General features: G+C 43.2%; 1 protein-coding gene across 1 annotated transcript in view; it reads right to left on the bottom strand.

Annotated features, from left to right (window-relative positions):
- The window catches only part of vps50 (VPS50 subunit of EARP/GARPII complex), a 202,050-nt gene that overhangs the window by 73,254 nt on the left and 115,605 nt on the right, over positions 1-13,191 (bottom strand). The window contains exons 17-20 of the mRNA XM_031788900.1: positions 10,132-10,222; positions 8,435-8,635; positions 4,723-4,841; positions 2,673-2,782 (exon numbers count right to left, since the gene is read on the bottom strand). Of these exons, the coding sequence (XP_031644760.1) occupies positions 2,673-2,782; positions 4,723-4,841; positions 8,435-8,635; positions 10,132-10,222 (521 nt within the window). The remainder of the gene's footprint in view (positions 1-2,672; positions 2,783-4,722; positions 4,842-8,434; positions 8,636-10,131; positions 10,223-13,191) is intronic.

Raw genomic sequence — 13,191 nt, 5'->3', positions numbered from 1 at the left:
ACGGGGGTGGCAGCATCATGTTGTTGGGGTGCTTTGCTGCAGGAGGTACTGCTGCACTTCACAAAATAGATGGCATCACGAGGATGGTAAATTATGTGGATATATTGAAGCAACATCTCAAGACATCAGTCAGGAAGTTAAAGCTTGGTCGCAAATGGACTTCCAAATGGACAATGACCCCAAGCATACTTCCAAAGTTAGGACAACAAAGTCAAGGTATTGGAGTGGCCATCACAAAGCCCTGACCTCAATCCCATTGAACATTTGTGGGCAGAACTGAAAAAGTGTGCGTGAGCAAGGAGACCTACAAACCTGACTCAGTTACACCAGCTCTGTCAGGAGGAATGGGACAAAATTCACCCAACTTATTGTGGGAAGCTTCTGGAAGGCTACCCGAAACGTTTGACCCAAGTTAAACAATTTCAAGGCAATGCTACCGAATACTAATTGAGTGTATGTAAACTTCTGACCCACTGGGAATGTGATGAAATAAATAAAAGCTGAAATAAATCATTCTCTCTACTATTATTCTGACATTTCACATTCTTAAAATAAAGTGGTGATCCTAACTGACCTAAGACAGGGAATTCTTACTGGAATTAATTGTCAGGAATTGTGAAAAACTGAGTTTAAATGTACTTGGCTAAGGTGTATGTAAACTTCCGACTTCAACTGTATGTTGTGAAGCTAATATCAGTGACGCTATTCCTGAGTAACTTCGGTAGGGCAACGTCTGAAAATAGATTTCAGGAGAGTCCGCAAAACTAGTGCTCTCTATATGTGCTCTGGATCATTAGACACCATTAGACATGCACTTGTCTGGGGAGTGGACATGACTGTTTATATTTGTAACGGTGTTATGGCCTAATATATACTGTTGCTATGATTACACATTTTGGGACTTTACCAGAACATGGGTGTCCCTTTCAGAGGAGTTAGCAGGATGACAATTCTGGTTATTTCTGTAAAGTTGCTGTTGCTTTGGTCCCACATTCATGCACCTGTCTTAAGGAGAGTACCTGTCTGTATTTTTAAACTATCGGTGAGGCTCTACAGTTTACATTCCCTAATATGAAGCCAAACTAAACTCAGTGCAAGGCAATAAGATAACGGTGGCTAAATGCCAGAGGGGATGAGTCATTAAGAGGAGTTACTATGTCTGTGACGTAAGGAGGAAAAATGTATAAGAAGTGTGTGCCAAGGTAGAAAAGGCAGTAGTTTTCATGAACCAGCTCAGCTTTTATTATGTTGTAATAAAGGTCTATTTGAACTCACAGTCTCCGGTATTTGAGAAATATTATTGACTGAATATTTCCAAGATAGTACCGGTGCTCGACCAGTCAGCTAAAGCCAAAATCACCCACGACAGAGAACGGTTGATTGTCAAGGGCAATGAATTCCATTATCTTGGCTTTAATGGATTTCACCATTGAGTTGTCTCGCTGAAATGTTCTTACTCTTTCAAATGACTGCTCGACTTGTTGACTGCCCGATCCACACAGCAGACATTGTGGGCTAAGTCAGGATTGCTGTGTTGCACGTGTAGTGCAACATTTTACGTGGCGTCATTACGTCCTGTACCTACGTTATATAAGTGTGCACGGTAGCTATGACATTGGTTTTTAATATTGGCGTTAAACTTGTGATCAGAATGCCAAACATTTGACAGGATGTTTCACATCAGCACTGCACCAAATGAAAACACAAGTAGAATGTGATGAAACGACTGACTTAATCTATTTTATATTCCGACCTCTATAATATCTCCTGGAACGTAAAGGGTATCAACCGCTCATCATATCCAACTAAAGCAGGCAACATTGGAGCTGGGGTAACATTAGGTCCCACAGACTCCCATAGTAATGTAATCTCTGATGTTTGAAGTCAATCATAATAGAATAGTATCCTTGAGAGAGGGGGGGTTATAATAATAATCTGCCTTGCCAATGGAGCATTTACATGTACTCTGAGGGGATGGAATTTAATTTGAGAAAATGTTCATAAAAACTAACGGCTACAAAGCACAGGGCTGTAACAAGGTTACCATTGAATCAGAACTGATGAAACAGCCACTCGACTTTGAGCTTAGACCGGCACTTTCTCACTTTATCTTTCAGTGAATGCTACAGTACAACCCAGATGAGGATTTATTTTATTTTACTTACTATGTTTTAAAGTATACATGTACTATTATGCATCTGAAATGCTGTTGGTTGAATAAAATGTACCGCAGTGAACTGCGCTGGTCATTCAGAAAGTCGTTTAATACCTTTGACAAATTTGAGATTTCTTTAACCTTGCTTATCATAATTACATTTATTCTTCTCCGATTAAAATAAATCAAAAGGAGGGGTTTCAATTTGCGAAGGAAACCAATTTGACAGCTCGGGCCCAGACACATCACAACTGACAGATGTTTAAATTGCGCTTAAGAAATGAAATGTCACAGGGGTTTGAAGGGGATACAACAGGCTAATGATGGCAGGTAGCCTTGGGAACAGGGTCCTGGATCCTCACATTCTTAATGTGCATTTAGCTTGTTAATTGGTGCCATTATAAAGGTCTCTGCGGCGAGAAAGGGGTCACCACCGTCATCACTTAGTGTATTGGAAGCTTCTGGGAGGTGAAAGGAGAGGAACAGAGGAGAGGAACAGAAGGAAAAGATTACTCACCGACCAGTCGGATCACGTTGAGGGTTGTGTTGGTCAGGATGGGAGCGTTGGAGCCTTTGTTTAGGCTGTAGTCGGACTTCTTCCTGCTGCGCAGAGTCTCTCTTGACGCACTGATTAGGGAGAGAGGAGAGGCGTGTGGGCGGGACAACAAGGCCAATGCTTGCAGGTCAGGCGGGCCAGACAAGAAACTAAATGATGACATGGTGATGTTCAAGACAGCGGTTCAGTTTCATAACCGAGGCTTGGTGATAACCATGGCTCGGTGCTTGAGCCCAAACACAGACAGTTGTACAGGTTCATAACCCTGTGGTTCAGTGGTTGAGCCCAGACACAGACAGCTGTTCAGGTTCATAACCCTAAAGCTCGTTGCTTGAGCCCAGACATTCATTCATAAAATATTTTTAATTGATCAATTAAGTGGTGTGACACAAGAGAGGGGCCAAAGACACAGCTAAAACGACACCAGGGTTGGGGGGGTGGTGAACCGCTAATCTTACAGAACCTGCCCTCCGACTAACGATTAAACATCTACCATCATTCATTAGTACATCTCTAATTCCTGGACCTAGATGTCAACTTCCTGCAGCGCTTCAATTAGCCAGTGATTCCCTCTGAAAGATTGGGAAATGAGCGTGTTAGAGGCTTAGCTCAGTACAACACACCGGGGTGAATGCAGACTCTGCAGGCACCATGTACAGTATTTATTAAGGATCCCCATTAGCTTGTGCAGCATGAAGTTAACCCAAGGCTCTCACCATACAGATGTAGGATCTTAATTTGATCACCCTGTTGCAGGAGAACTTTGGATTTGAGGTTTAAAAAGGCTTTTGAAGTTTGTGATTTCCACTTTGAAATTACAGACTTGATTTTCCCTTACAAAAAATCTATTAACCCCCACAAAAATGTATATGAATTATTATCCACATAATTCACATTTCCTGTAGCTGCAGGATTATTCTCCTGCTCCGCTGTAGCAAACTGGCTCAAATAAATCCTACATCTGTACAACATGCATGGAAATCAATAAGTGTGTCATGTCTATGTACATTATCAATTCATTACTTCCTACATCCAACATCCGTTCCTAATGAAGAGCTGTTGAATAAGTAAACAATGTGGTTTTTGCACTCTGCTGCACATCTGGCAATATCACACAATTAGCTGCCGTATCGTAGCACGTAGTCCACATACACACTGATTTACTGTGTGTGTGTGTGTGTGCGTGCATGAACAATGAAAGAGGGGCATTATTCATTCATAACTCCGTGAAACCATGATGAGCCTTGCTAATTGTGATTGTGATTTACGACACACATCACACCAGTTTAGGAAGAGGCCTTAAATAATAACCGCAAAAATGCCGCTACTAAAATGGTGACAATTTGCATAACATAAAACTAAAGCGCCCACGAGTAGCTCTTCCAGTGGAAGGCACAGTCATGTATTTTAATGATCTGTTACAAAACAGCTTCATTCAAACACTTCCAATACTATAGAAGATGAAGATTTAAGAACACATTCACATGGGTATAAACTGCCTCCTTCAGTGTGTTAATTCATCCTCATTTCTCCACCAAAGAGGGATAATGATTGCCTGTGTGTTTATCATGGGATTCGAGTGTTAATCAGTGAGGGGTGGGTAAAACAATTGTTCATTATGTAGAAAAGGGACTTCATGCAAATGTGCCAACATTGATGGGTTATGTAGGAATGAGCAGCTACACATCTCTGAGGCGGTTATTCTAAATATGTAGCCAATACATTCATTTTAATCGCATGCCGTTTCAACAATACACAGAGAAAAACAATGACAATTGTTTTTTTCCTCAGTGTATTGTTGAAATGGATACAATTAAAATGAATGTATTGGCTACATATTTAGAATAACCGCCTCAGATGTGTAGCTGCTCATTCCTACATTATGTAAATAGTGTACGCATCTTTCCAATTATAGTTGTTCATCATACATTAACTACTGGCATAGTACTTGAGAACCTGACCAGTGAGGTCACGAGGTATGACATCATCACGTCGTGACTTTTGAACTGACCTCTTGAGAGGGACGTCTCCGGTCTGCTCGTCCACGTAGTCCTGCTTGAGTTCATCAGGGACGTCACTGTCGCTGTCATAGTCCTGGTACACACACTTCTCCAGCTCATCGGACTCATACTGCAGAGGGGAAGAATAGTAACAATATCCTTCAAATATGGCCATTTAGAAGAAAGGTTTATATATATATAATAAAAATATGATCATTCAGATGTTTTTATCACTGTGGTAGTCCTGGTATACTTCTCCAACTCAGACTCACAACGTAGAGGGGAAATAACAGTAACAATATGGTCATTCAGATGTTTTTATCACTGTGGTAGTCCTGGTATACTTCTCCAACTCAGACTCACAACGTAGAGGGGAAATAACAGTAACAATATGGTCATTCAGATGCTTTTATCACTGTGGTAGTCCTGGTATACTTCTCCAACTCATCAGACTCACAACGTAGAGGGGAAATAACAGTAACAATATGGTCATTCAGAAAAGAGGTATAAATGATGAAAAGTTTATCAGTTTAGATGCTTTTATCCAAAGTGATAGTAACAGTAACACACTTTACCCGAGCTTGAATAAAACCCACAACTCTGGTGTTGCACTGCAGCGCCATGCTCAAACCAACTGAGCCATTGAAAGGGAAGGGTGAACTGCTTAGAATGGGACTAGAGTGACAGGTTTGGGGGCTCCAAGAGACACCCACAATACTCTACCAGTAACAACACCTTTCCCTTAAACAGTCAAGTTCCCTTAATAAAAAGGTCAGTTCCCCTTAAAACAGTTCAGTTCAGTTCCCCTTAAAACAGTTCAGTTCAGTTCCCCTTAAAACAGTTCAGTCAAGATCCCCTTACAACAGTTCAGTCAAGATCCCCTTACAACAGTTCAGTCAAGATCCCCTTACAACAGTTCAGTCAAGATCCCCTTACAACAGTTCAGTCAAGATCCCCTTACAACAGTTCAGTCAAGATCCCCTTACAACAGTTCAGTCAAGATCCCCTTACAACAGTTCAGTCAAGATCCCCTTACAACAGTTCAGTCAAGATCCCCTTACAACAGTTCAGTCAAGATCCCCTTACAACAGTTCAGTCAAGATCCCCTTACAACAGTTCAGTCAAGATCCCCTTACAACAGTTCAGTCAAGATCCCCTTACAACAGTTCAGTCAAGATCCCCTTACAACAGTTCAGTCAAGATCCCCTTACAACAGTTCAGTCAAGATCCCCTTACAACAGTTCAGTCAAGATCCCCTTACAACAGTTCAGTCAAGATCCCCTTACAACAGTTCAGTCAAGATCCCCTTAATCAACAGTTCAGTCAAGATCCCCTTAATCAACAGTTCAGTCAAGATCCCCTTAATCAACAGTTCAGTCAAGATCCCCTTACAACAGTTCAGTCAAGATCCCCTTACAACAGTTCAGTCAAGATCCCCTTAATAAACAGTTCAGTCAAGATCCCCTTACAACAGTTCAGTCAAGTTCCCCTTACAACAGTTCAGTCAAGATCCCCTTAATAAACAGTTCAGTCAAGTTCCCCTTAATAAACAGTTTAGTTAAGGACTCAATACAACATGATGAGAATATCTTCTTGTTCTCCTCTCTCAGCTGAAATAACAGCAACCGGTAATGTCAGGTAATTGAAATGCCATTGTGAAAATATAAAGCTGAGAGTGAATCCTATAAGGTATACAGCTCTCTCTCTATATGGTGGGAATAACATGTTGGCACAATATTGCTGTTCTCCTGAAGTAGAAAGAACAAGTAGAATAGGTGGTGAGGCAGATAGCAGCTTGTGTAAACTCACTTTCTCAATTTGATCCCAATCTAGAAATAATGCTTCCGATTGAGCTCTATCAGTTCATATTGAAAACAAGTTTCAGGCTATGAATACGTATTAACAAGAAAATAACCATTTTGGATTTGACTAATCCCTTTCGATAAGATGTTTTTTCTCCTCAGGGTACATTGGTATTAGAATTAAGACTAAAACAAACAAAGGGTTGATTGTAATGGCAGAACAAAACTAACTGCTAACGGAAACCCAACAGATAATAGCTTTATACAGAGGCGTTGAAATGTAACAACTCCAGTCCACTTGTACGCAAGAACATTACCATAAAAGCATCTCTTCATAAAAGCGAGCCTATTAGTTCATTAATATCAGTGTGCTACCACTCAAGATAACAGAGTTCTCCAAACACCCAACGCCCATATAAATGTACCCTTTATTTTTCATTACATCATCAGCTCATATTAAATATCATTAAATGGCAGGAGCACAAAAGCATTAAGCACCACTGCGGCGGGTGTTAATTCAGGCGTGACAGTTAAGGTGACTATAAACCACTTAACGTCCCCAAATGATTATGTGCGACTTAAATCACTGCTATAATGCCTGGTGAGATCTGATGGAACGACAGCAGGCGTTATGGAGAAGGATCAGTGGATGGTGATAGAACGTTTTGCTGGAGAGACGCAGCAGAACTCTAAAGTACATACTGGACTAGCCATACTGAGTATAATGGACAACGGACACTAACAAATGATTGTGTCAGAGAGAGAGTTATGGAGTCAGAGAGAGAGCGTTATGGAGTCAGAGAGAGAGCGTTATGGAGTCAGAGAGAGAGCGTTATGGAGTCAGAGAGAGAGCGTTATGGAGTCAGAGAGAGAGAGTTATGGAGTCAGAGAGAGAGAGTTATGGAGTCAGAGAGAGAGAGTTATGGAGTCAGAGAGAGAGAGTTATGGAGTCAGAGAGAGAGAGTTATGGAGTCAGAGAGAGAGAGTTATGGAGTCAGAGAGAGAGAGTTATGGAGTCAGAGAGAGAGAGTTATGGAGTCAGAGAGAGAGTTATGGAGTCAGAGAGAGAGTTATGGAGTCAGAGAGAGAGTTATGGAGTCAGAGAGAGAGTTATGGAGTCAGAGAGAGAGAGTTATGGAGTCAGAGAGAGAGAGTTATGGAGTCAGAGAGAGAGTTATGGAGTCAGAGAGAGAGTTATGGAGTCAGAGAGAGAGTTATGGAGTCAGAGAGAGAGTTATGGAGTCAGAGAGAGAGTTATGGAGTCAGAGAGAGAGTTATGGAGTATTCCACCTTAACGTACCCCTATCAACACAACAGCTGGTGCTCACATACTATTATATTCCACATGACAAAAAGTATACAGAATATGGGTCCAGTGCTTCTCCTGTATTGTGTAATAGGTAACAACCACGAGACTTATAACTATATAAGTCTCATATTCATGCATTTTGAGGTTGGTCCCGTTTGATTATTTTAAAAAAGGGGTTTAAATTTTTTTAAATTAAATGCTCTATGCGTTCTATCCCTCAATAGCACATTATTCAGTCTCTTTTACATAGCAGGCGTAAGAGAAACAGACCAGCGCAGTGGATTAAGGTCATTGTAGTTAATTACCACATTTTCTACGGTAAACTACATAGAATATTGGCCTGTTGGAAACTCCCTACTAGATCGCACAGTTCGGGCTCGATCTAATTTATCTCTTGAGAAACTGCGCACAGAAAGAAAAAAATTATTGAACTGATATAGAAAAAAAAGTAAAAAGTGCACGTGGGTAAGTGTGTAATCCAAAGGCACTCCATACCCCGTTGGAGGCCGATCCCGTGCATCTCATGATCTGAATACCGACTACAGGACTGGTATCTATAAACCTGTAATACATCTGTAACGACCATGTAATATAACGCAAGGCACTGCCTACCCCGTTGGAGGCCAGTACGTCCTCAGTCTCCTCATCTTTGTTGTCGATGTGCCTCTCAAAGGGGTTCCCCTCCTGACTGAAGTGCTGAAACAGAGACAGGACTTCCTGGTCCTTGCTGGACAACACCTGGTCCTGACTGGACAACACCTGTCTACTGGGAGACACTGAAGGGGACCGGCTCTGACCCATGAACTTAAACTCCTGCAGAGAGAGAGAGCAGAAGGAGAGATACGCCTACAGTGAATAGAGAGACATGCAAAGAGTGAATACAGGGTGAGGCTTAGCTACAATGAGTTACCATTGATCACAAAGAAGGAGTCAATGGAGAAAAAAAAATACACCAAGAAATGACTATCGAGCATATTTTTTATATTGTACAGGTATAATGGAGTTACTGCTCGCGTTGCTATAACAAAATATCTTGGATACTGTCGAAGAGAACAAATAAAAGACTGGGATATAGGAAAAGACGGAAACCCGAGCATCATCTTTGCCAGCGGCAGAACAGAGGCTTGAACCAGTTTACTGCCTGCCTCTACATAAGTCACACAACAGAGACTCCTCAGACAGAATTATACCTACCACTTCCGTATTGTGTTTGTTAGATACCCAAGCCATGAATCTTTCATGAGATGCTAGCGGGACCCTGGCTGCCGTGAGGGGAACCTGGTAGGAGGCTGGCTAGATTATTCATTCCATGGTAGTCCTGTGATGTTGCTGACAGAAGGATTACATCCTAAACTGCTTGTGAGCGAATAGGAGCGGCATAGACAATGAAACAATCCCCTACGCCTGCTGACGCTGCATGTTTAAACATGTAGATTACATTATAGAACACGTTTTCTGTACAACTTTCCTCTGTACATAAAAACCCTAAACTGCATTGATTACAGGCTTGACAGAAGTTCCCCATTTATAAGTTCAACCTCTCCAGTTGAAAACACTTGGTAATAACATCTCTAGGGAAAGGTGGTTAGGCTATACATGAGCTAATACCACTTCTTGGATTCATATCCCACAAGACAGCACAATCACATTGGCTTGCATCCCAAATGGCACACTCATCTCTATATAGTGGACTACTTTTAAGCAGGGCACATAATGCTCTGGTCAAATGTAGTGCACTACATAGGGAATAGGATGCCATTTGGGTCTCAGCCATGGTTTAGAGGATCCTGTCACAATACCATTCCCCCTGGCTGGAGTTCCTTTAACAAATCTCTCCTCTCCTTTTCAACAGCGAAACAAAGGCTTAGCCTCAATTACTCTCAAATGACAGTTTAGCATGGGAAGGCCATTAAGATGCCTATTCTTCATACGATAATGGAGAGGGAAGTCAAATATGCTAATGCTGGAGGGTACATTGGGAGGATGGTTGTGAGGGAATCTGCTTCCACCACAGGGTGCTAGCCCGGGAGAGATGGCGACATCACAACATCAGAGGTTGTTTCTTAAAGTTTCCTTGATGTCTGCTTTTGCAATTCTTTATTCAAGGTTTTCATATTGATGTCATGTTTGACATGTCCAGGGACATTGTACATACAGCTTTAACCTTTTGTTACACCTCTGTCTTCTCCCCCCCCCTGCTGACAGCTAGGACCACTATGATTCATATCCATATGTAAATGCCAGGCCTACGATGAGTCTACAGCACATCACTTCTCTGAGGCTCCCTGGCTCCTAACTGTCTTACTCACATGGAGCTGAGCGATGTTGAAGTTGGACTTGACAGGACACAGTTCCCACGTCTCATTTTCCAGAAACATCCGCAACTCCTCCAGGCGTGTCCTGGGGGGCATAGAGAAAGAAAAGGGTGGAGGAAAAGAAAAGAAACAAGACAAAGAGAAGTCAGCGTTTGACGATTAACGACCGATGCCATTTACTTTCAAGCACAAGAGCTCTTGTTCTCCCAGAGTCCCAGATGAAATGTGTGGATACAAACAGAGATATGTCACAGTAGGTATGGAGGGCTGTTTGTTGAGGGAGAAAGGACCGTCCATACACTGCTATGATCATCACCCACCGCTTGCGAACCACCACACTCGCCGCCTCTCTTTTCAATATCATTTCATCCACAGGAAATGTCAGTATAAACATCAAACATTACAGAGTCCCGGTCACTCAGCTTACAGGTGTTTGAATAAATGTCACAACACACAGTATGTCACAACACACAGTATGTCACAACACTGGTCAGTCATATCGCTGTTATAAGAAGGTGATGAACTAGAGATAGTCATAATATGTGACACCTTTCAAATCAAATCAAATCTTCTTAAGTCACATGTGCTGAATACAACAGGTATTAAAGTGAAATGCTTACTTACAAGCCCTTAACCAACACAGCAGTTTAAAAAATACCAATAAGAAGTAGTTAAGGAGCAGCAGTAAAATAACAATAGCGAGACTATATACACGGGGTACCGGTACAGAGTCAATGTGGAGGCTATATACACGGGGTACCGGTACGGAGTCAATGTGGAGGCTATATACACGGGGTACCGGTACAGAGTCAATGTGGAGGCTATATACACGGGGTACCGGTACGGAGTCAATTTGGAGACTATATACACGGGGTACCAGTACAGAGTCAATGTGGAGGCTATATACAGGGGGTACCGGTACGGAGTCAATTTGGAGACTATATACACGGGGTACCGGTACAGAGTCAATTTGGAGACTATATACACGGGGTACCGGTACGGAGTCAATTTGGAGGCTATATACACGGGGTACCGGTAAGGAGTCAATGTGGAGGCTACATACACGGGGTACTGGTACAGAGTCAATTTGGAGGCTATATACACGGGGTACCGGTACGGAGTCAATTTGGAGGCTATATACACGGGGTACCGGTACGGAGTCAATGTGGAGGCTATATACACGGGGTACTGGTACAGAGCCAATGTGGAGGCTATATACAGGGGGTACCGGTACAGAGTCAATGTGGAGGCTATCTACAGGGGGGACCGGTACGGAGTCAATGTGGAGGCTTTATACACGGGGTACCGGTACAGAGTCAATGTGGAGGCTATATACACGGCGTACCGGTACGGAGTCAATGTGGAGGCTATATACACGGGGTACCGGTACAGAGCCAATGTGGAGGCTATATACACGGGGTACCGGTACAGAGCCAATGTGGAGGCTATATACAGGGGGGACCGGTACAGAGCCAATGTGGAGGCTATATACAGGGGGGACCGGTACAGAGCCAATGTGGAGGCTATATACAGGGGGTACCGGTACAGAGTCAATGTGGAGGCTATATACAGGGGGTACTGGTACAGAGCCAATGTGGAGGCTATATACAGGGGGGACCGGTACAGAGTCAATGTGGAGGCTATATACAGGGGGGACCGGTACAGAGTCAATGTGGAGGCTATATACACGGGGTACCGGTACAGAGTCAATGTGGAGGCTATATACAGGGGGTACATACAAGGCAGTGATGCAACCAGTCGATGGTGCGGCTGTAAAACCTTTTAAGGATCTGAGGACCCATGCCAAATCTTTTCAGTCTCCTGAGGGGGAATAGGTTGTTGCCGTGTCCTCTTCACAACTGTAATGGTGTGCTTGGGCCATGTTAGTTTGTTAGTGATGTGGACACTTGAACCTCTCAACCTGCTACACTGTCAATGAGAATGAGGGTGTGCTCTGTCCTCCTTTTCCTGTAGTCCACAATCATCTCCTTTGTCTTGATCATGTTGAGGGAGAGGTTGTTGTCCTGGTACCACACTCTCTGACCTCCTCCCTATAGGCTGTCTCATCGATGTCGGTGAATAGGCCTACCACTATTGTGTCGTCTGCAAACTTAATGATGGTGTTGGAGTAGTGCCTGGCCGTGCAGTCATGAGTGAACAGGGAGTACAGGAGGGGACTGAGCACGCACCCCTGAGTGGCCCATGTGTTGACGATCAGCATGGCGGATGTGTTGTTACCTACCCTCACCACCTGGGGACGGCACGTCAGGAAGTCCAGTATCCAGATGCAAAGTGAGGCGTTTAGTCCCAGGTCCTAAGCTTATTGATGAGCTTTGGAGGGCACTAGGGTGTTGAACGCTGAGCTGTAGTCAATGAATAGCATTCTCACATAGGTGTTCCTTTTGTCCAGGTGGGAAAGGCCAGTGTGGAGTGCAATAGAGATTGCATCATCTGTGGATCTGTTGGGGTGGTATGCAAATTGGAGTGGGTCTAGGGTTTCTGGGATAATGGTGTTGATGTGAGGCATGACCAGCCTTTCAAAGCACTTCATGGCTACAGACTTGAGTGCTACGGGTCGATAGTCATTTAGGAAGGTTAACTTAGTGTTCTTGGGCACAGGGACTATGGTGGTCTGCTTAAAACTTGTTGGTATTACAGACTCGGACAGGGAGAGGTTGAAAATGTCAGTGAAGACACTTGCCAGTTGGCTAGCGCATGCTCGCAGTACACGTCCTGGTAATCCGTCTGGCCCTGCGGTTTTGTGAATGTTGACCTGTTTAAAGGTCTTAAATTGGCTGTGGAGAGCGCGATCACACAGTCACCCTGAACAGCTGGTGCTCTCATGCAAGTTTCAGTGTTATTTGCCTGTAGTTTAGCTTGTCTGGTAGGCTTGTGTCACTGGGCAGCTCTTGGCTGTGCTTCTATAATGGTTTGCAAGCCATGCCACATCCAACGAGCGGAATAAGTGATTTGGTATTCAAGCACACACAGAGGAGGAGTGCAGTTGGTGCATGTGACAGAGCAGATATCTGGACATAGTTTCAGTTCAATCAT

Source organism: Oncorhynchus kisutch, linkage group LG14 (genome assembly GCF_002021735.2).
Source record: "Oncorhynchus kisutch isolate 150728-3 linkage group LG14, Okis_V2, whole genome shotgun sequence".
Lineage (NCBI taxonomy): Eukaryota > Metazoa > Chordata > Actinopteri > Salmoniformes > Salmonidae > Oncorhynchus > Oncorhynchus kisutch.
The sequence above is the reverse complement of the archived record's forward strand: the minus strand, read 5'-3'. Positions and strand labels throughout refer to the sequence as shown.